We start from the raw sequence: 24,828 nt of genomic DNA on the forward strand, positions 1-24,828 counted from the left end.
GTTGTCTGTATGGAATTACTTTGTGGTAATTTAACTGCAACTTTGTTTGGCAAATACAGGCTGTACGACTAGAGCAGAACAAAAACTGGAAAAGTAAGAACCCTGAGGCAGCTCCTCCATTTTTTTCCTCATCTTTTTGAGGAGCCCTGAGTCAAATTTGATTATATTTAATATTTTGGTTGATATTGTGCTAACATGGAACATTTCACTAAGACATTTCACCAATAGTAAACCAAAATAACATCATTTTTGCTGTCCCAGGTGTTTCTGTTATTTAACTGTTAATCCTACCCATGATACATGCCAACATATGTGCTGCTTTGCTGATTAGACTGAACAAAACACCTAGCTCTAGTTCATATGAATGTAATTTTGTATATTGTTGACTAGACAAAGATCTGAGTGAGATCCTGGACATACTGATAATGGATGTTATAAATGCTGTTGATCTGTAGAGTGTTATCAGTTAGGGACAGCTGCACAGAAATCTCAGCTCCCTGATTAGAAAGATCATGCTCATTGTCATGATAATGTGAAATCAGTGCTATAAATGATGTTCATGGTGTTGGTGTGCTGTTGTTGCCCACCTGCTGGCCACTTGGTCAAGACTAATGTTCCTCTCTTCCAGCTCTCGGAAACCTGGGACTTCAACTATAAAGACATGCCCTCCTTCTGTCCCCAGCAGCAGCAGCTCCCCTGAGGAGTGAGCCAGCACTGCTGTCACTCTGGTCACACTTGGAGGTGCTCTGAGGAGGAGAAGAGGGAGGTGAGATCAGTTGCAGAAATCATGGAGGGTTGCGGTTTGTATAAAGCACAGCTACAGCTAACGATTAGTGTCATTATTTATTAATCAGACAGTTATTTTCCACCATAATCATGTGGTTGATAAAATGTGACAAAATAGTGAAAAAGGCCAGTTTGAATTTCTTGTAGACTGAGGTGGTGTACTCATGTTGCTTGATTCATTCAGCCAAATGGCAAAACCTCAGAGATATTCAGTTTACCATTATAAATGACAACAAAATACATCAAATGCACACATTTGAGAACATGCAATAGAGCTGCACCAAGAAATTGGTGTGCCATTTATGGTCAAAAAATGAATGAAATGATTAACTAATTTTAATCGTCTCACTGCTGAAGCTCTACGATACAGCATGTTTATACAGAATTTATAAAACTGGGTAAGTGAGCAGTGCCTGGATGAATAAGCCTTCTTGACCAAATAATTTCAAGAACTTAGGAGCTCTAGGAAGTAAACCAATTACAAAAAACTCCCATTCCACTCTTAATACTAATACAAGCAACAACCAGTGTTTGCTGCAGCTGATTTGGCCTGAAGGCTTATGTTTGATCATTCAGCTCCACCTTGATAACTTCTGAAGGACGGGAAAATACCACCTCAGGATCGGGAACTTTTGTGGACCAGAAACTACATCCCAGAAACCAAGACTGGAACTTACATCCTTTGGTTGAAATGTAGATCAAATTCAGAAGCTCCTAAAAAAGTTTCCCTGAAAACTACCGGCACTGGAAAGGGGTCAAGAAAGAGGAAAACATGTATTTGTGTGTGTGTTTGTGTTACCCAGGCGGTCCAGTGAGTGTGAAGCGTCCTATCTCCAGCAGTTCAGAAAGTCCCTTGTGAGCTCTTAAAGTCCACATGTGCAGACTGTTGTCATCCAGCAGAGTCACCAGTTCAACCTAAACACGAGTCACAATCAATCAGTACTGTCCTAAAACCTAAGGCACTGACTGGTGGCTGGCAGGGAATACAATTCTACACTTAAAACACTGTCTCCTTCATGTTAAACAAAGCAGGCTACTTTAAAAAGCAAAATGTGGCTGGGAGTGTGTTACACTGTACATTTTCTTACCTGGTGGGGGAGGAAGTGCACCTGTGTGACGGCAGCATTCTCATCATGGAGACCCATGAACTCCACACCTGGAGCTCCATACCTGACCCCTGGTTAAGGACAGACTGGATTTGTGATAGACACAGTGCTATTTATTTAGTCTTGGCTCATTCAAATAGTGGCGTTCAATGACGTGAACATTTTCACGGCAACTTTCAAGGCTGCTGTGAAAACAGAGAGGAAACCTAGGAATACTCAGGCCTGAAGAAAAAAAGAAGGAATGTCTGATGAGGTTTATCTGACCCAAATGTTGCATTTACACTTAACTGAGCTCATAGACAGTATGTGGATATTTATGTTTAAAAGTGAAAGCAGATTACTGTTTGTCATGCATCTAAACATTTTCAGTCACCTTTTGTTTCCCTGAGCAACAGTGTTAAAGTAACCTGTCAAGTTTTTGACTGCTGGTAGCAGTATTGAGCATCTCTTTTTGAGCAGGTCCCTGTTTAGCTTGTCTTATATTAGTGCACTATGACACAAGTGCACAGGCATGCACTACAAACTTAGAGAAACTTATGTGCAACTTTTGTTACCATCACTTCAACTGTACTTTACTATCTATTTGTTAGAAGCCATGTTTCAACCCCCGAGTGGACACATGGCTGTGTAAAAATGGTTCTTTCTTCTCTGACAATTATCATGGAAAGCAAATGCTTTTACTGATTTATCATTTTTCACCTTATTATGAACACATTACTTTTGTCCATATTGGGATTCCAAAGAAATAATTTCAGAGTGAGCTGATTGGTCAGTAGTAAGGCTCATAATGCACTGGGTATGTTTACATGCACACCAATGTTCCACTATTATTCTGAATATGACAATATTCTGAATTTGATACGGATCATATAAACTGCATATATAGTTAGGATTTCTTGAATTGGGCCTTTTTTCCGAATTGAGCATTTTCCAATTAAAACATGTAAGATATGCCGGTATTATTTAGGTTTTAATAGCATTATTTGGACGTATAGATGTATGGACACTAAATTCAGAAGACGCATCTCAGCTGGAGTTTTTACTACAGTTTGCGACACATGATCTCTTGTTTGTTTACAGTCAGCTCTGTGTGTTGTCATGGAGACATTGTACATAAACCAACTCACCAACAGTTTGTAAACCCAGTTCAGATCAAAGATTCACTAGGAGATGATTTGAAACAGGCAACTACTTGCAATGTGCTGTTCTGCAACGCTCTAGAACCTGCTGGTTCACATCAATGCAAGTAGATAGACAGTGTAGCATCTATGCAACAACTCTATGTACTTCTGTTCTGATTTCCAGCTTTTCAGGCTTATTTTGTGTAGCATCTTAAAATATGAATGAGGATAGTGATGGTGAGATACTGGCTACAGCTGCATTTGTAGTAGTGATGAAACGGTGAAAAACAAACAAAAAAGCGAGCATCGGATGGACTGTATTCATAATAAATATGCCAAAATGATATAAATATCAGCGCTTATTAATCATTCAGTGAGAATGTGCGTGAGGGAGTATAAGCACATAGCCACCGGCGATTTGACCAGCAGAGTTGCAGGTGACACCATCAGCCGTCTTCAGTCAAGCTCAGACCGGCCAGTTCACACAGCTGCAACTTCTCTCTGAAACTTTCTAAAACGGTTTCGTCTTGTCGCAAATCTTTGGTCTAAACTGGGTGTAAGGCTTAGTAGAAATGCATGCTCAAAAGCCCACATTTCTGCTCAGGAGAAGAAACATACCTATGTTCAGACATGAAAGGAATGAAAGATGAGGGTTGTATTCAAACGGTTGAACAACTCTGCTATGGGCAAGAAAACTGAAAAAATCCTATATCTATGCAAAGAAGCAAAATGACAAGTAGATTCAGCTGTTCCACTTCTCCGTATTTTGACGTGACAAACAACATCTCGGGGCACTTAATTCAGAAATAAAAAATAACTTAATTCATACAAAGCTGCATGTCAACAGGAATGTTAATGGGATATTCATTTTCATTAGACATGTAAACAGCATAGTAGAAATATTGTCCTTGTCGGAATATGGTTAAAAATGCATGTAAACACAGTCACCCTTTCTATAACAAAATCGCAATTATAAAGGGCAATTTTTAAATCGCAAGAGCCGTGAATTTAGTTATAAAGTATTAACACTTAATGGCATAATTAACAATGCTCAGTGACACAAGTGAAAGTTTGAAAGTGCACAAATTGTGTGAGTTTTTAAATGGATGTTTTGATACAGTTTTGCTATTGTTAAACGTGGACCCCTATAACTTCAATTCATCCAGAATTTTCTCTGTTTTTGGATTCCTTGTTCATCATGGAGGCATGCCAGAAAAACTAACGTAACACAGGGTGAGTAACTGATGTACAAATGGTTATTTGGGGGGTGAAGTGTTCCTTTCATCTCTCATGCTGCTCACATGTCAATGAGCAAACCATTGCACCAGCTGAGCTGCTGCTGTGTGTCTGACCCTGACCTCAGTGTGGAGAAACATCATCATCCCCATAGAGGAATACCATTATTACATGATATATGTCTGCTATATAAAAAGAACAGAAGCTGCTCTGTACTTTGACTGACAATAATCATTCAAAGATTTTCCTTCATCTGTGCCCTCTTGCATTTTTATCCTGGAACAATCTGCTGCATTGTATGAATGGATTATCCTAATGAGAGAAGGTACCGCAGTTATCAAAACCAGTGTGTGTCTCAGTGTCAATGGGGAGAGTGTACTGACTGGCTCCGCTGCACTCTCAATGAGCATAATTGTGCGAAAGGCGACACAGACTCCACTGTCTGAGAATGCCAGGCGGCGTTGAGCAACAGCGTGGGAAAATGAAGCACCTGAAGCAGGTACCCATGTGAACCGCAGACAAGGATTTAGCAGCGTCACAGCCGCTCATTAGCTCTGCCTGCCTCAAGTTCAAACATGACGCTCCGATTCCTCCCTGACAACTATTAACACAGAGGTAGGGTGAAGGATACAGTTTGATGGCCCCGGAGCGGGTGCCAATGGCCAGCAGCTGCAGAGAGGGACTGTAGCCCAGAGCGCTGGGCTGGTGGGGGAATCCATGCTCCACAGTCTGAAGAGAGAGAGAGGATACAGACAGAGGGAGGGTGAGACCGAGCTGTGACAGTAGAGACAATGTCAGGACAGGATGGAGACAACAGACTGCAGATAACAGCATTTGGACAAGAAGTAAGAAGGACTACAGATAACACAGAAATAAGAATCCTGCTGTCTCAAACCCAGCCTCTGTCACTTCCTGTGTCGTATCTGGGAACTGTAAAGTATCTTGCAGGAGGACTTCTTGTTTAGTTAACTGTTGAATAAGCAATCAGGATAAAAATACTTCATGTAAACAGCTCAGTCAGTCTTTTTTGGAACATCTAAAAGTTCTGGATGTTTAATATTCCCCAGGGACCAGATGTATAAAAGTCTTTGAACACCAAACACTTGAGTCAGACTTGAGTCACATATTTGATGACTTTAGACTCAACTTAACAAAATCAAAAAAAGACCTGCAGCTCGACTTTTACTTCAACACCAGTGACTAATGACTTTAATTGGACTTGAGCCTTTTGGTTGGAAAATATTTAACCCCCAAGCCTAAGGATTATAAAGTATATTTTAAACGGTGCCACAAATCAATTAATTTCCTAAATCATCGAACATTAACACCATTCATTCCCACAAACTTAATTCCTGAGGTGATCTGCTTTGTTTGAACCAATCCAACAGCATCCAGTCCAGTTCCTGGAGAGAACTATAAAGTACCATAAAGCCAATGAAATGCAGCAGCAAGACTGATGAGAAAACATATGTGCATGGGGAAAGAACCTGTGGTTACAGTTTCCTGATTGTCAGGTGGGTCTGCAATGCTGGTCACATAATGTCCCCTTGATGATACAGCTGCACCGTACTTTGAAACGCTTAATTAAATTCAGTGAAGCTGTTTGTTTCATTGCTTTATATCCATGTAAAATATACAAATGTCAAATAGAAGGTAATCTGAACAAGAAAAAGAAAAAAGGTTCTGTTATACTAATCATCCACTTACAGTGATCAATTTCCAGGACAGACATGATCACCACTGTCCCTGTTAATACAGAGTACGGCAAAGAGGAAGCTCAGTTTCACACTGGCACAGTCCTCTGACAAGACAACATTCATCGTTGTCCACAACACTTACACACAGATATGTGTGCCTGCATTTGGCATCCAAATTATTATTTCATCACATGCATTTTATCAACAGCAGTAATACTGCAGCCATCATCATTAAGGTCAGATAGGTAATCAATGATTCTGTTAAAGGACCTAAAATCCAGACTTTACAAAATGATTCACAATAAAAGCCCGATTGAAAAACTTGTAAAAATATTATGAAAAATATACTGCCCCTACTGCATTTAAAAGATAATACTCACAAAATAAATCAAAATTAAAGTTTATTAGTTAGTAGTTTAGTGCAAACTACAAAAAATTAGCTCATCAACACGGACGGCTGCTGAAAGCTAACATGGTGACAGACTAACTGCACATGTTAACAGACTGGGGGTGCTTATCATTATGCTAATGTGTCTCCTCACTTCCCCTCTTGTCTTCCCTGAGTCCTAGCTCCTCCCTGCAAAGATGTGAGGGAACGCTGCTATGAAGAGACCATGAACAGATATACTCAGAACCATTCATTGTCTATGGAGCAGCTCCAGACTTTAGTCTTCAGAGTTTTAGTACCCTAGCTTATGAATTTGGGAGAGAGCTGTTCATGTTTACTAATATTTTTGGACTACGTTAGACCATAGGAAGAACATGTTTGAATTTTGAAAATGGGTGTAGTTTACCTTTAAGGGATTGGAAGTAGAGCTCTGATATTCTGCCTGAGCCCGATGGGGCCTGACCCGACCTGGCAGGTTCTTATTATTCGCCCAAGACTTGAACCTGGTCGGGTTCTTGCCAGTTTACAGGCAACTGCAAGGTGACTAGGTTGGCAGTGTTTGGTTATTGAATTAAAGAGAAAAAGGAGAAGTGGTATAAGGAAACGCATCTGCTCTTAGCTTTTGAAAATTGTTTGAATATTTAAAAAATATACTGTAATATATAAACTATAATATAATATCTTTTTTACAGTAGAAATTCAGGTTTTCAATCTCACTTAAGCCCAAAGCTGCTGCCATGGTTTGGGTTCGGCTTGGAGAGAAACTGTGTGGGTTCATGTAGGGTTGCGCGTGATGTTTTGGGCTCATCAGAGCTTTAATGGGAAGATCCTCCATGATGGCAGAGGGGGAACGATTTTCAGGTCACAGGAGGACAGAGAATGTGAGGAAGCATAAGTTAGTATGATGAAAAAGCAGCCAGAAGCTGCGCCAACGAGCGAGCGAGCGGAGCAGTGTGTCGAACATAAGGCAGCAGATATTACTGATGTTGCAATTAATGTCACAATCCAATTTGCTGAAGTTGCAGAAACAGCCAGAGTTTCTGCTGGTAACGTTCTGCCATAGTGGGCCACCACAGCCAAAAAATACCAAAAAAGGAAAACAACAGTGTTTATAGTATGACTATGAGCAAATATTATAAGTATGAGAACTGCAAGGAAGGAAGGAGAAGGTGCGACAGCGCCTAGACGTGGGCAAGTGATACTAAAAATACTGGTGTATGTCTGAGAAATCATGTATGAATGTTTGTGTGTATGCATCATTTCTACATCTGGCCCCTGGATTTAAATGCTGTGTGCAACTTGCCTTCTTTTGTTTAAAATCAGCAGTAATAGTTTCTGTTTCTGCAGTTAACAAGTAATAGTGCTTAACACTCCAAGAAGCTCCATCTTTGTTAAAAGTCTGCAGAGCCCTCTCTTTTTGACTTGTGACTGTTGAGCATATAAACAGGATACACTGAATGCTGTATATTTAGCATGTTTGTTCTTATTTAGATACTTTCCTGTGAATCATCATTCAAATGATTTTGACTCAGAAAAGAGGATATTAGCTCATGTAACCACAGTCTTTTCCATACTTTGACCTATTAAACAAACCAATGTATAGGTATAAACACAAAATGACACAACAGTAGCTAATGAACCCTTTTTTAACACCAGCTGACATTTGGCAAATCCTGCTTAGACCCTGTTAAAACTGTGCACCTTTCTGCAGTGCAGAGAGCTCAGGGGTATACAAACATCAGGAAGCAGGTTTGTTTTGCTTAAGTGCACTTTTGATGTGTCCTGTACTGTGTGTTGTGTCAGGGTTCACTTGCCTTGTTGAACTGGAAGAGTTCCTGTTTGAGTCGGTCTCTCTGGGACTCATGGCCGTGTCTCCTGAACCTCTTCATACTGTCTCAGCACCGGCGTGGAGCCTGCGGGCCCACTGACACACACTGTAGGGAGCAGAGACGCAGGACATGAAGAAAGAAAAGAGGAGAGAAGGACAGAGTGTTAAACTATGAAGTAGGATTTGGATTTAGTGAGATAACTTCGGGGTTACTTTTGGGTTTTCAGTACTATGAAGCTGGTTCACTTTTTACTGGGATAAATCACTGTGGTAACTTACGCTAAACAGCTAAACTTCAGATCACTGAAGAAAGGAGTATCCATGAACAAAAGTCCAGTGACAGGTAAAAAAGAGTAGCCTATATAATTTAATAGGTCAGTAGTCTTTTCACTTTTCCAGGGCTTTATTTCCACTGTGTTTAAAACAGAGCTTCTAACAAATGGAGAGATCCTTTACAACACTGAACTCGTGATTTTAGCAGTATTATAACTTCATTCATTCATTTTCTGTAACCACTTAACCTGTCAGGGGTCACGGGGGGGTGGAGCCTATCCCAGCTGGCCTTGGGCGAGAGGCGGGGTACACCCTTGAAAGGTTGACAGACAATGACAGGGCTGACAAATAGAGACAGACAACCATTTACAATCATGTCCACACCTACGGCCCATTTAGAGTCACCAGTTAACCTGCGTGTCTTTGGATTGGGAGGAAACCTGAGTGCCTGCAGAAAAGCCACGTGGACATGGGGAGAGCACGCAAACTCTGCACAAAAGGGCTTGGTCTTGGCCTACGTTTAACAATTGGAAATAATTTTGCTGTGTTTCTGCATCTTCTGTTATAAGTTAATCGGTTATCATTTACATTTCACACTGATTTTTCACTTTTCACTGTCCCTTAGATAAACAGTCCTGCACAAACTAGCCTACTTCATTCATGGTTCTGATGATGTCGCCCATAATTAACACCCCTGCCTCTTTCACATGAACGCGCTCGTGGCTGGATAGGAAAACCCAGAGTTGACTGAACTAGTTGATAACCAACTTCGTGATACCGGTTATCCAGACAGCCAATGTTAGGGTTAGTCGAGCCAGATAATTAAAAAGATTTCCAGTGTAAGTTGAACTGGCTTTGTAGTACAGGCCTCAGTTTAGTGTTTACATTTTGGTCTCAGTGCGGACTGGGGATGTTTAACGAAGTGTTTGTAAGATAGTTGTGAGTTCACGTGTGTCTTAGTTAAGACATCCTCAATTAATTTTTCCTTTTACCCGACACAGATTAAGTGTTGTCCTATTTGGCTCCAAGTTAAATCTTAGGACATGAAGTACTTAAACAATATGAGGGAGGGGAAGCAGAAGAGCAAGAAAGACTTCTGTAACACTTCCAACACAGAGAAAGTCTAAATTGAATTGGGCACACATTTATAGACAGGGGTGTCCCCAGAGTCAGTGGAAAGTGGGACCACAGCCTAGAATCTATGGAGCCTCAGTCTCAGGTAGCTGCCTGTGTGTTTTCTCTAAAGGCCCAGCTACACCAAACCGACTTCAGAGAACCAGCAGTGACAAAGGCCCCCTGCAGCATCTCCTCACATCGCCCTGTCTCAGCCAAAAAGTTAAACATAACACACCAAACCAACGGCCAACAAGCATGTATGTTCTGCACCTGCATGAGAGGACATACCCCTCCATACCAGCAGTCAGCGAACATCTGAAATTGTTATACAAAAAGGGAAACCTGAAGACCATCTTGTCGCTAGTTAGGCAGTTAGCACGATAACAACACAATCCAATGTTGACAGAACAAAGCATATTTATCATGCACCAGTGAACTATAACACAAACCATGAGGGAACATTTTTGCTAAAGTGCTCAATGGCTAAAGAAAAATAATTTTGTTGTTTTGGTCTCACTCCCTCTTGTCTTTTGCTCTTTGTTTACTTTTGTCACTTCCAAATCTCTTCTCGTGCACTGAGCTGAACTGCCAATTCACTGATGGGCCCCTCAGTGAATTGGCCAAATTAAAAAAAAAAAAAGTAACAGACCCCAGGCAGAGTGGGCACCACTACTTCCCCCTCCATCAATGTCAACACTGGAGCTCCCCAAGGCTGTGTTCTGAGTTGCTTCTTATACACACTCTACACCAATTACTGTATTAGCCCATCCCCAATCACAAAATACTTTAAATACTCTGATGACCCAGCCATACTTGCCCTCTTCACAGACAGGGACTCAGACACAGCGCCTACTCAGTTAGCTCATATTTGACACCCAGCATTGCAATACACCCACCACCCCGGCATCACTCTGGATAATAGACTGAGTTTCGATCAGCACACCGCAGATATCCATAAACGCCGCCAACAAAGACTCCGCCATCTGCAAACTAAGGGCTCTTTTAGTCAAGCCCCACCTCCTGCTCCTTCTGTATCGAAGCATCATTGATCCCATCTTCATGTACTGCACCATCTGCTATTTTCCCATGCTCACCCTCACCATTAGAAACAAGCTCTTAAAAATCACCACTATTTCTTCTAAAATAACTGGCCTCCCCATCCCTAACCTGCTGGCCCACTGACACTGCTACCACTAGCAGAGCACTGATCAAAGCACACAACCCCAACCACCCCCTCAACCCACGCTCCATCCTCCTCCCCTTCGGCCGCAGATACAAACAACCACTCTGCAAGACGTCCTGCTTTGGGAAGAGTTTTGTGCACTCCGCCACTACTTTTTTTAAATAGCCTGGGTACATTATAACAGACTTGTGCTGCGTTTATTGTGTGTTCTTCTGTGTATATCCCATGTGTTACCTGTTCTGAGTGTTCATTTGTACTGACCGTGAAAGCAATTTTCCTTCAAAAAGAACAGTACAATATGAATCTCAATCTAAACCATCAACCCCATAGTAATACATTTCTGGGAGTTGGAGGCTATGGCTTTGCCAAAACCAATCAGATGAAACGTGATGGAAGCAGCCTCCCCCAATTGCTTTACTTTTCATACACACCGCAGTGGAGTTGAGAAGATGAATCTTTTAGTACTTAATGTTAGATGGTGGTACTTCTAATCCAATTAAGACAGTTTTAATTTGCGCTGACAATGGAATAACAAATAGCTTCTTACAACTGGCAATTGACATCAAACATAATGGAACTGTACATATGCATTCCTGTTTGCTACTTTTGCAAATAAAACTGTTTATTAACAATAAGAAATCTGATATGATGTTACAGTCAAGGTCTAGTTTGTAGGATTTAATGGTACAGTGGCATGAAAAAGTTTGGGCAAAATTTTATTTTATGTAAATAGTTAAGTGTGTTGCCAAAAAAGGCATGGAGTTAAAGATGAAACATGCTTTTCAACATTTTAAGCAAAATTAGTGTATTATTTTTGTTTTGTACAACTTTAGAGTGAAAAAAGGAAAGGAGCACCATGCAAAAGTTTGGGACCTGAGATATTTAAGCTCTTAGACAACTTTTAGAACTTAGAACTAAAATAACTGATGCCCACAAAGCAGCAGAAGGCTATACAAGCATACCAAAGTGTTTTCAGGTTACTGTTTCCTTAGTTCGTAATGTAATCAAGAAATGGCAGTTAATAGGAACTGTGGGGGTCAAGCTGAGGTCTGGAAGACCAAGAAAACCTTTATATAGAAAGCTGCTAGTAAGACTGTTAGAAAGGAAAACCAAAACCCCCGTTTGTCTGCAAAAGACCTGCAAGAAGAGTTAGCGGACTTTGGAGTGGTGGTGCACTGTTCTACTGTACAGTGACACCTGTACAAAAATATCTGTCATGGAAGTCATCAGAAGAAAATCTTTCCTGTGTCTTCACCACAAAATTCAGTGTTAAAAGTTATGTACATGTACATATAAAAGTCTCATTCTAAGAAAACACAACTCTTGTTTTCAGGTGGTTATACACTAATGTTTACATAGTTATGAATATTATTTCCGCTTCTGCCAAAAGATGCCCCCAAATACTGCACACTGGGGAATTTAGAGGCAATACACAACAACATACATGCCTTGCATGGTATTACCGTCAGCAGCCAGAATACTATGTTTGCTAAAATATTAGCTAAGTCACCATCTCGTTTGTTAACAAAGCAGAGCGTAGCCTTGGCTGTTTTGTTAAAGTCGTCCCCACAAACATACACAGACTGAGTGAGATAATTGAAGCCAAAGTCATTCTACCTACAGTATCATCTCTGGCAGAGCTAACACATTCGCAGTAACGGTAGTGCACATTAGAAAAGCTACAGGATAGACTTGTGACTGCCTCCCATGCAACCCCAACCAAAGACTGAACACTCTTTGTGGCGTCCCAGCCTGACCTCACAGATAGCTTTGTGACTGATTTGATTGGTTTAGTGTTATCACAGTGGTAGGTTCAGGAAAAGTCTGCACTGAAGTGTATTTGTGTGTGGCAGCATATGAGTTCACTCATTCTAAATGCAACTTTCCAAAGCAAATATATAACATACATAACAATGTATGTAACAATATATAACATAAGCAATGTCCTTCAGAAATCAGATTGTTTCATGCCTGAAACAACATTGCAACCTTTTCAGGATTAATTGTGCAGCCCCAACGCACACACACAGACACACACACACACAAGAGTGAGTTGGGTCCTGCTGCCCCCTCCCAAAACAAAAGATAAGGGCCAGAAGTCAGTCAGGGNACTTAACAGCACATGGTGGCTGATAAAAACACCTGTGACACACACAGGCGGTTTCCATAGAAGCCACTTCAGGAGAAGGAAGGAAAGGAAAGGGGAAGCAGGAAGACAAAGGAAGGAAAAAATACTATCCTTGCAGTCGTTTTTAAGTAACACATTGGAAGATTGAGAGCTGCAAAGACTACATTTTTCAGTGTAAACTGGTGGCTAAAACCTCTACATTGTACAGAGAGACGGACTCACTAAACTGCATCACGTGAAGGAAAGGTTCAACCACAGAGCAGCAAGAAGGCCTCTAAGCCTCATCGTCTGTGCTGCTTAGCTGTGTGTCTGCTCTCTGAGGCCAGGCCCTCAGCTCACTGGCTCCTTCACTCACTGACACTTAAGTATGTAAAAGAAAGCAGCTGAGAGCAGAATATTTTTGACAGAGGGACAGGAAAACTCATAACTGCACTCAGACATATGATCCACAGTGTCACAAGTCTGTGACAAAGGCCTGCGCCATGACTCACAGTTTTCCGTCTGAACCTCACTTGCCTCGGTCCAAATCGAGACACAGTTCTATTACGTTCATATCAGCAGTGGTGCCTTGACTCACTGCTGCGCTGTGTCACACATTTCCAACTCTAGCCTCCTCAAAGAAAGAGTCAACACTGCTCTGGTACAGCAGGCTGACTGGGTTCACTTACTGTGGCAGATTGAATTTCTCAACCAGGCAAATAGTTGTTCTCTTGTGGTGAATATTTGTTGCATCACTCAACTGTAATAGTGCTCACTGCTAGATCAACCAACAGACCAAAACCCAAATATAACTAATAAATAGGCCAAAATGTCTAGAGAAGGAACAGCTGGAAATCTTTACATTTGAGCACCAAAAAGTTAGGCCTACTATAGAACACAGAGGTTGAAATAATTGCAGACAATATACATGACATTTAAACTGTTTTTGGTAATGACAATTTTTACTCAGTTGGCACCAAGTGGCAACCTCTGGGGCTGAAAAATGAGGCCAATGCAGAGGTCAAAAACTGCAGTTCCTCTAATGGCCACTTGAAGCTGGCTCCGATCCCCATAGACTCCCACTCTGAAATGCAATAAGCGAAATCGTTTCACCGCTAGGTTCGCTGTTGTGCACTGCCTGTAGAGCAAAACAAAGTGTGTCATGAGCCACTCCTCCCTCTACCTCTGCTCTCCAACACCCCCCCAACCCCAATGCTAATTGCAAATGTTAGCTGGGCTGCCGGGCTACTCACCTAACACAACCGTAACGCCTGACCCATTGCTGGGACAGAGCCGCTAATAACTCAAGCTCCAGACATTAACCCATGCTACGATTGTAACATTAAATTTAATTGAATCGACATAGTGACATGTGCTTAATGTTACTGTAACACTAATTAAAACAGACATTTGACTTTATGTTGTACCTGTCCAGGAGAAGAAGAGCTAGCTCCGAGTCAGATTGTAGCCCCTTTAGCTCTTGCAGTGCTCTCCACCTTGGAAATGCAAGGCCAATGTTAATCCGAGTTCTGTCCCTTTCTTTATCCGACAACTTCTTCGCCAACAACCGTTGTTTCTTTAGAGGTAATGTCAGATCCTGGTCGTCTTCAGGTGGACGTTCCGCTCTCTGCCATTTCATTTCGAAAATACGCGCTGCCATTGCTCACTGGCTGTAGCCTTTTATAGGGAGGGTAGGGCCAAGGGCTCAAAGGGGGGGTGGTGATTCACATGATTTGTGATGTTAAAGGAGCAATAAGCGAAATTCATCATTTCTAGACTGAAGGAATTAAAAAAATGCTATGTGAAGAACTAGAGGTGTAATTTCATCTGGAGTATAGTATGACCTCACACACCCTCTCTCTGTGTTGATCTCCAGCCCCTTGTTTACAAGCCGGTCCGGCTGCGCGTTCATGTACGTTCATCGAATCATCTTCTGCGTGAGCCGGAGTCGTGCTCATGGGCTCACGGAGAAGAGTAGGAACGTTAGCGTGGCAGCCGACTAGTGCTAACGCTATCAGGAAAGCAGGGAAATAGCTAAACACAGCAGAGACCGAGAGTGAGTGAAAGACATCACTAACTGCCAAACTAAGCCAAACTAAGTTGGCTGTTTAGGTTTTATTTCCTTGCCCCTGTAGCAAGTTAATCTGCCTGTAGTGAAACCGGGGCTAACCGGTGCTTCCTCCTCAGACTCCACTTCACTCAGCTGCCAGCACAGCCAGTTAGCCTCCGCTAGCTTCCCAGCTAGCCCTGGCTCTCCGTTTGGATCCAACCGGAGCACCAAGCCCTGGTTTGTTATTCAGGTTAATGTGGGAAGAAGCAACGGGTATAATCGGGCAGCTGAGTGAAGCTGAGTGTAGCTGAGCCTGCGGAAGAAACACCGGGACAGTCTGGAGAGCTAGAGGGAGGTGTGGCTCATGACACACTTTGTTTTGGTCTACAGGCAGTGCACAACAGCCAACCTAGTGGTGAAACGATTTCGCTTTTTGCTCCTTTAAGGCTTAAAGTTATGCATAATTAAGCGTGTGGCCTCTTTGAGTGACATCTGAGTGCCGTCCGTGGACAAGCTGCTACCACGGTGACAATGTTAGTTAGGTTAATTAATCAGAGTGTAGGCATAGCCGTAGCTGTCGCTATCTCAGTGTGTTTTCAGTTCATTCAATTTAATCGTAGCATTCTGGTCGCCTAAAAAAGTCTTGTTCAGTCTTTGGTTGTACTAAAAGATCCTCTAAGGAGTCAGCTGTTCAGTTTTTCAGGTAAGTACCAGCACATTTTGTTTTAATGGCATTAAGCATGCTGTTGCTAGCAAAAATTAGCATTCACATTATCACAGTTGGCATTAACCATAATTGTAAATGCATCATACTAACCAAGCTAGCAGTTAGCATTAGGGTTATCTCCACCCTCACTTCCAAATGTGGTCACTTCTGGTTCCATAAATCCAAGATGTCAACAGCTAAAATGTCAAATCTTAAACTTTGAAATGGGAGTCCACATACCAATGGGTGATGTAAAGATAGCTACATTCATTTTTTATACAGTCTATGATTGGCACACAGATCAAAACAAACTCCAGAAAGATATACTGATTCTTTAACATAAAATAGGGCTGTTAGCATTAACCACAATGCTATTTACGTCTGAACATAACACTTTTTAAACATGTGCTGCTATTTTGTCCCTTTGATGCTCCCTTACTTGTAGTAGATAAATCTAAAAGTCAAGATCATAAAGTTAAATGTCTTTGCATTCATTTGATTTCCAGTCAAGAATTGCTTTACCTTGTTGACATGGACTTTAAAACTGTTTTGAAATGCAAAATAATTTCATTTCAAAAAGATGCGATGAATCATCATTAACTATTCAAACTGAGCAATTACTCAATTTTTAAAAGTGTTCAACCACAATTTAAACTGCTGAGCCTGTGAGTACTGCAACAACTGAGCAGCCAATTACAGCTCTTACTGGCAAAATTGTAAGTTTACACTACACAATAGGAGGTTGATCAATAACTATCATGCTTGTTGTTGCTGCAGGTTACAAGCTTGTAGTCCTTGTAGTAGACTGTTTGTGTGTGTGTGTGTGTGTGTGTGGGAGACAGTCCCAGGAGAAGCAACGGAGCAGAAAGAAGGAGCTCAAAGCCATAAGCTCTGCTGACAATGGCAGGGTGGGAGGTCTGCTTCACAAACACTATGGCTTCTAAGGGCTACGGGAAGAATCTGCTGATGGAAAACGTGGGGAGGAATACAACGCTCACATATGCACACATGTAAACAGTGACGCCGACAACCAGTGTGGAAAGCTTGGGTTCATGCTGTAAAAACAGCCATTAACACATGCTGCATGTCAGCTGTGAGCTTCTCTCTGCAGCCTTCAGACATCCTAATCCCACAGTTGGTTCTCTCCAACCAGATTAATTGTGGCCTTTCAACTAACCTGACAGACATTAGAGCACAAATTACCCATTCATTAAAACGCACTCAAGTGTTATTTCTACACCAGCTACTTATCAAGGGCCAAGGCTGGGAATGAACATCACAATTATGTGAACTGCAGTGATGTTTAAGGCTGTCAGCTCAGACAGTTAGATTAACCTCCTCCTCTGCTCTCGCAAAGTTGTGGTCCAAAGGAAACAACTCAATATTCAACAAGCTAAGCTAACAAGGCAACACATCTGCACTTTTAAATTACATAGACTAGAGCACTTGATCACAGACAACAATTTGCATGAAATATGTGTCTTTGTCCACACACCAGACAGCACAGTGGTGCAGTGGTTAGCACTGTTGCCTCACAGCAAGACAGTCAACCAGGACCCTTCTATGAGGAGTTAGCATGTTCTCCTCGTGTCAGCGTGGGTTTTCTGTGGGTTCTCCGGCTTCCTCTCACAATCCAAAGATATGCACATTAGGTTCATTGGTGACACTAAATTGTCTCTATGTATCAGCCCTTTGATAGCGGCAACCTGTCCAGGTTGTACCCCACCTCTCGCCCAATGTCAGCTGGGATAGGCTCCAGTATACCCGCAACCCTGTACTAGCATAAGCGGTAATGGAAAATGAATGAATACACATGTATGAATTTTAGCAACACACAGGTCACAGAGTATTAGTAGCCAGGAGTGGGGCTTCTGACACAGGAAGTAGACCTGTGTTTTGCTAAAGGGCACATAGACAAGGATGGTCTCGATTCCTCTGTAACCTTACTTGCTTTACAAAGTTATCTACTATTCACCTGACCAGAAGTAAGTATCAACCTAATCTCATTAGTCATGGTTCTGACTGAAGTGATGCTGTGTGTCTACTACTATCCAGGACCTGAATTTCAGTGTGAAATTGCAGGTACTGCACATAATTTCATCCTTTCCCACAAATCTAGCACTTAGGATGCAGGAAATTCCTGCTCACATATAGCAATGTTTAATCATGTTCAGGCAACAGACATATATGACAGTGGTATAGATCCTCTCATCCAACTCTCGGCAAGAAAGCAAAAATGCATATTCCCCAAAATGTCCAACTGTTCCTTTAAAGATTGACATCTTTGGTAGAAACCAGTGTGCCTGGGGCTGTGAGCAACAGACAAGGTAGTGAGGTAAAAAAGTACTGAGAGGCAGACTAATACATTGTTGGTTGTTCTTAGGATTTGTTGACAGTAAGAACTAGAAATATCGCTTTGCAGCTGTATGCCTCCACCCACCAGTCACGTTGCAGTTACAGTTTACATCCATGTCTGTCCAGACTCATATGAAGCCATGACAGTTGACAATGCTTCAAATATGGATGTTTCTAGAAAGAAGCTACAAATTCTAAAATGCACATGCTTCAGACACATCTGCAATCCGGCAGCAAATCAGGTCTATACAACCAGCACAGTTTCAAGGTGGACACCCAAGATTAGTGTCACCAATACAGTATCTGACCAAATGTCTCCCCTTCTGTTCCTGTTATGACAATAAATAATGGCCAGAAAAATGTTTTATGCAGAACATTATGATGTCACAATGAAGTTGACCTATGACATTTTTGATACAGAATGTTGTCACATCATCATTTTATCCCTTTAGACACTGAAATTTTGTCATAACAAGAATTCACAATTCTTGCGTTATGCCCCAAAACCAGGTGAGGTCACAGTGATCTTTGACCACCAAAATCTAATCACTTCATCCTTAAGTCAAATGGGTGTTTGTGCCAAATTTGAAGAAATTCCCTCAAGACAGACCTAAGATATCGGCTTCAAAAGAATGGGACGGATGGGACTGATGACCAGTCACATAGTAATAATAGGAATATTAATTGTTTAATTGAACAAAACAATCATCATAATAACCAACAACAAAAGGGTATGTATGCAGTTATTACTTATTGCAAAATAACAGCAGCAGAGCTGTCTGGGTTGACCACTGTCTCTGACAAGCTTGGTGAACAGCTTTTTCTTTTATCTCCATGGTAATGGATATATGAGAAAGAGGGTCAGGGCGTTAAGGGTGTAGGTTATGAGGAAGTAGTAAATCCTGATTGTGTGAATACTGCATGCAACAGTGCGTACTTTTTAAGGGCAGCTGCAGTATCTACTTAAAGTAAAAAGAAAAAGTTTGAGATTCGGAATGCACCCAAGGCTTCAGCACATCCCCAAACCAATGGGTGACGTCACAGTAGCTACATCAAGTATTACAGTCTATGGCTGGTGCTGTGTGTTTTTAAAAGTTCCATCTCATCTTATCTTGAGTTAAAAAAAAACTTCCTCAAATTATGATAGAATCATTCATGGGCACTATTATTCCGTCATTACTGTACGGAATTTTTTAAGCTTTCCATACTGTCACGGGGAAAACAGACGGTTTGACAACAATTAACATCTCTAAAGGGAGATTTGTTTAGCAGCAAACAATATGAATCAGTAGCCTATATTTGAAATACACCATAAACAAAAGGTTCATTTACATTAACAGGACTGTAGGCGAGGCTGTTATTGTGACTAGGAAGTACCTGTTGGTTTCAGGTTTATCAGAAGAACAATGGCAGGTCAGAAGTGAGCGACAGAAACACAGCAGATGAGGCCAGTTTCGGCAGAGCACTCCACAGTGACGTGTCCCAGTTCCACCGTCGGGTATGGAATTTAGCTGGAATTTAGCTGGAATTTCACTTGGCAGTAGGTAAGCAATGAACTTGTGTTGAGAAACAAGTTAACAGTAAATGACAGTGAACACGGTGTCTTTCGTCACACTGGTAACATTGTTTGATCTACAGTGAGCTCATCTCTCAGCAGGATAAGGAAACACACAGTGTTTACCCCTGATAGCTAATTAAACTGGCATATTGACTCTTCTCACACAGTCACATTCATCTGCACAGTCCATGCTGTCCAATATGTCCAATATACCATCCCAAACGTCCTTCACTTAAAACTTGTTCACTCTCAGTTAGCAAGATTCCATTTGTTATCTTCCAACCAACAATGCAGTGATGTCATCAAATTCCCAGCATATCAACCAAGGCATCTAAGCAGAGAAGGGAGTCAATGGAGGAAAAAAAATGTGCATAAACATGCCTGGACACGACAATAACAACCTCAAGAGAAGGTGGCTCGACCAGCAAGGCTGCTACATGGACTGCGCCTGTCAACGACATAGCTAACATAGTGCTTCAGAGTAAGAATGAATGGCCAGGAAATGCCTGGCATCCAAAACATTCTTCTTATGGACTGCAATCAGCAGCTATGCTCACAGTTGCTGCAGACAGGAAAAAAAGGTGCAAAGATAATCAGCCCCTCCCCGAGTAACAACTGATTGGTCATAAACTTGTAGTTTAGACACTTATACTAGTGTTCATGGTGCCAAAAAACAGATGTGACTATAAGAGAAACCATATCCACACAGGTGGAGCAGAACCTGTTTGGCAGCTGCTGTTGGACTCTACAGCCTGAGAGAACTGGCTTGTACACGTGGTCTGATCACAAAAAACCCTGCTACTCTCTCTCATGCACACACACACACAAACAGAGTTGATTAGACACCAAATAAAATGGAAAGAGTACAGCCTGGCACCTCTCTGTGATCTTGAGCTGGACTTGACTGAGCTATTCTTGGTCGTGGTGATAGAAATGAGTCCTCTCAGGTCAGCATTGGCTGGTGTGCAACGGGTTAGGGTGTGATTTGTGTCAGGACGGTGCAGTGAGAAGGGAAGGGAGGGCGCGCATGTGGGCAGTGTGAAACAGAAACCATCAGGTGTGTTACGTTGTCACTTGGCTAAGACCAAGCAGCGCTGGTGAATGCATGTGCTTTCCCGTGCATCGAGACAAGAATGCAGCTAACGAGACAGGGCAAAAGGAGGAGTCCGTCATACAGCAAACATTACAGAAATGCTTCCTTCCACTAAAATGAAACGAGATCTTGTCAGTTTTGGGTGTGGCTGGCAGGATATCATATCCCCCACCAACTCACTCTCTCTTTCCTGTAATCAGAACCAGGGAGACAGAGGAGAGGGAGGTGATCGGGACCTTTACACCAGTCAAGCTCAGATTGTCTCTTACAGTGGGGGATATTAGTCTCACTGCAATCCCCTCACATAATCCTCATGACAGGGATTTAACACAGAGAATTCAAAGGTGCTCAATTTCTGTGCTGCCTTTACCAAAACATGTCCATGTAGGCAAAAATATAACCTACTTTTAGAGTGTTGTGTTAATTGCATCACAGAAAACCGTAGCAACAGCAGAAACAGTACTATTCATATTTCAACCAGATGTGGTACATGTTAGGTCTGACAAATATGGGTGTAACAAAATATTGATACACTTGAGTTATGCAATATTATGTTTCGTCATACTGTGTTGATTTTCAAAAACAACATATGGATTTTTAATTGATAATTTACACGCAACGATTCGTGGTAGTGGTTAATTTTGTGTTGTGTTTAAACCCTCCGCTGCTAGATAGAAGTGTTGTAATCCATCTTAAGCCATAAGACCAGTTAACTGGTGACTTATGTCTCAATTTGTTTGTGTTTGCTTACAGTGATCGGAGTGTTGAAAACATGAGGGTAATATTTTGTCATTCTTGTGAAAATTGCTGTCGCTTCTAATTAAAATTTCATATTACAGCCATAATTTGAGTGTGTCACCTAAAAGACATTTAGTCATCAATCAGTAATCAACAAATTACCAGTCAAAGCAACTAAACATGTTGCTACTGGGGGTGTGCCATATGATCTCCTTCGCAATAATACTGGTATGGTTTTTAATTTGAAAAATTCATATCGTAATACTCGCAATATTTCAACTTGTTGACATAATGATGTCATACTGTTGCGTCATTATGCAACAACAGGCATGGCTGAAAGTGAAATTATTACAGACTATGCAGCGGCTGCAAAAAGAGAAGTAGCGTAAGTAGCATGGAATAAACTGTGGCGTCCTAAATGTTTTATGAACAGCCCTTGACTCTTTTAGTGAGTTACTGCTCAGAGGGAACTCATTCAGCTGCTCCTCTGGCAGCAGCACAGTGTCTCTCCCTCTCCTCTCTGATGTCAACTGATTTTCTCATAAACCTTTGGTAATGTAAACCTACTTGACGCTCTGGGCTCAACAAAAAACTACACATATGTGAATATGCAATACTTATGGCACCATAACAGTCTGTCACAGGTTACAGCATGATGATTAGAGGAGAAATGGCAGAGCATAAAGGTCCAAGTTGGAAAAACGAAATAACTCAATCATTTACGATTTTTCTACAAAAGAAGGACATTACCTGTGGATTTATATGTCTAGATCCAAGGGTACATTTTTTGTATTTGGGAACTGTTTAAATGTGTAATTTGTGGTAGATTTTATTTTGTACTATTAACATTGTATACAGAATCTGAATCTCACTCTGAGTTACTGTTGTTGTTTAAAAACGCAAACTGTTAAGTTGACATGTAAAATTATATCACTTATTTTGTTGCAATAATAAAATATTTTCTGAGCTAATTTGTCATATGGTCAAGAATACTGTTGTTGCAGACATACCCTGAAATATCATGTTATTATTTTAGGGCCATATCACCCACCCCTAGTTGCTACCAAACTACTTCTGTCTGTAGACTCAACATTAAACCAAGAGAGCTCTGTCTGGTAGAAATAGTGGAAACCTTTAATAATGACCATGTCTGTTGGGTCAAAGCAATCATTATGGGCAGATAATTATTATTACTGACTTTTTTTCCTTTATTTCTCATGCAGATTACTGTCATTTGGATATTTGGGGGCATAACAAGGGGGATATACGTGACCAGGCATCATCAATCTACTTGACAAGGGTGTTCTGTTCTGCCTCCATCACCAGCAGTCATTACTGTGCACAAGGCAGCCTGAAGAACACCAAGTTTTGCTACGGCCTCTCGTTGGCTCTGTTTTGGCAGTTTGTCATAAGCTTCAAGGAGACTATGCATTTCATTTAGAGAAACTCTTTTTCCCATCATAACGTCAATGTACACGCAGCACCAGCCTCACATGGCCTGCTAAAAACAGATGGGTTATCTCGAGGAAAACTATCATGGATTTTAATTTTTCAACCGTTTGGTCTATAAATTGATCGATTGTACAAATAAAAGGCACTTTGTCATTTCCTTCAGGCTGAGGTGATGTATTCAGATTACTTCCGCATATGACAAAGAAGACTAGGAAATGGAACCATCACGTTTGGTACAGTCCTCTAACCAATGTGTGTTGAATGTAATTAAAAAAAAAAAAAAAAACAGTTGCAATTTTAATCACAATTGGCTATTTTCCTCAAATCATATTCAGCCCTACCTCTGGGTATTTAACATGTGGCAATACCAAATGGGGAGGAATAGAGAAAATAATTTGCCAAATAGCAATATACTGGATATGCACATAATACACATGAGGCCCTCTGCAGACTGTGGGTTTTAATGTGGACTTTGATATGAGACTCATACTACATGCCAACTTGCCCACTGTATTGATTTATCCTCAGTTGTTGTGACCCTTTTGAAAACAACTCATACATTACTTGTCAAAGTAATTTTACACATAACACATTCTCACAATGAGCTCTGTCCTGGCATATCTGTTAGAAAACCTGATGAGCAAGAGGACGTTTCGACTTCCTATGCCATCCCATTAGCAAACCACAGAAAACGCTTCATTTCCTGCCAGATAATGTGTTGCACATTGGGAGAGGTAAAACAGGAATGGAGTTAAAAGTTAACAGCGCTAAACACAGCGTGACAGTCTGAGCCAAGCACTCTGTTTGAAGTTTACAAGCAAGGTACGCCTCTTGGACATCTCGCCCATGTAAGGTTAGACAAATAACTTTCCAGTTCAAAGTTTAAAAAACAAAACTTTAAAGACAACTCTGTGACAGTCTTGCTTGTATATCTGCAAAGTTTGTACAACTAAGATAGCTGAAAAAAATCTTGCTTTGGCTCAAGCCTACTCCTCTAAAATACTTGCCCTACATTTGGGATGGGCCGTTTATTTTGCCTCCATAATAGCTACAGGTGGACTTTACCATGCAGGTGTAACAGCACCAAGTCAACCGAGAACAAAGGCTTTTTGTTTGGCTAGTCTTGTGCTGATGCAGGTGGAGTTGGAAGGACACAGCCTGTGTCCTTCAGCAGTATCCTGTCCAGATTATGGGACTTTTTTGCAGTTTGTGCTCAACAGTCCATACAACTTCCGTCTGTCAAAGTAAATCATACTATGACTTAAAGAGGCAGGACTCAGTTATATTTATAGAGTTTATTGGATGAGCATGCAGTTGACTCACGTGTCATAGTTTAGCACTACAACTGGGCAAATCAAGAGTTAGATTTGGCTCAATGGATAGCATGTGAGTAGGACTGTGTAATGTCATATATTTTATTCTAAATCTTGTTATTTTGTTGTGAATCTTATTGAAACTTGCCAAACCGGTGAAACTCTCTCACACACACCCCCTCCCCAAACACACCAGTTACTCATGCTTGAAACCAGACCGTTGACTCAAAGGGCTTACTAACATACCTGCTGGGGAGACACACCTTGTTGAAGTTAGACGTTTCCGTAATTATGCAACACAATCTTCTACTACTCACCTGGCTGCACAATGTGGTTAGCAAGAAACGCCACGGTTTCTTCGGTACCACTGATATCATAGGTTGAACCACTAATATAGATCTTGATAATTTTCAGTTCTGGACTTGATAAATAAACGGCTTCAAGTCACCATCATTACGCCCAGGTGTGTGCTAACGCCTGCTGAAGCTAGTGAGTTGTGCCTGTATGCATTGTTTACTGTTGGTACAGTTGCCAGTGGTTAGCAAAACAGAGTAACGTTACGAGATTAGTTTAAACTCATCCTTACCAAACCCTGTTCAAAAAATGTCGTTTTCCTGTTATAAACAGACCCTCTTCATTCACGCAAAGTACAGTCGTCATGAGAGAAATTAACCAAGCAAACTATTAAAGCACAAGACAAGTTGTAAAAGATAAATTAGTGC

General features: G+C 41.3%; 1 protein-coding gene across 1 annotated transcript in view; it reads right to left on the minus strand.

Moving 5' to 3' along the window:
* The window catches only part of llgl2 (LLGL scribble cell polarity complex component 2), a 48,796-nt gene that overhangs the window by 23,267 nt on the left and 701 nt on the right, over positions 1–24,828 (minus strand). Inside the window, exons 2-6 of the mRNA XM_050060268.1 lie at positions 8,149–8,268; positions 4,881–4,978; positions 1,875–1,956; positions 1,586–1,701; positions 588–746 (exon numbers count right to left, since the gene is read on the minus strand). Coding sequence (XP_049916225.1) covers positions 588–746; positions 1,586–1,701; positions 1,875–1,956; positions 4,881–4,978; positions 8,149–8,223 — 530 coding nt within the window. The 5' untranslated portion in view covers positions 8,224–8,268. The remainder of the gene's footprint in view (positions 1–587; positions 747–1,585; positions 1,702–1,874; positions 1,957–4,880; positions 4,979–8,148; positions 8,269–24,828) is intronic.

Source organism: Epinephelus moara, chromosome 13 (assembly GCF_006386435.1).
Source record: "Epinephelus moara isolate mb chromosome 13, YSFRI_EMoa_1.0, whole genome shotgun sequence".
In the NCBI taxonomy this organism is placed as follows: Eukaryota; Metazoa; Chordata; class Actinopteri; order Perciformes; family Serranidae; genus Epinephelus; species Epinephelus moara.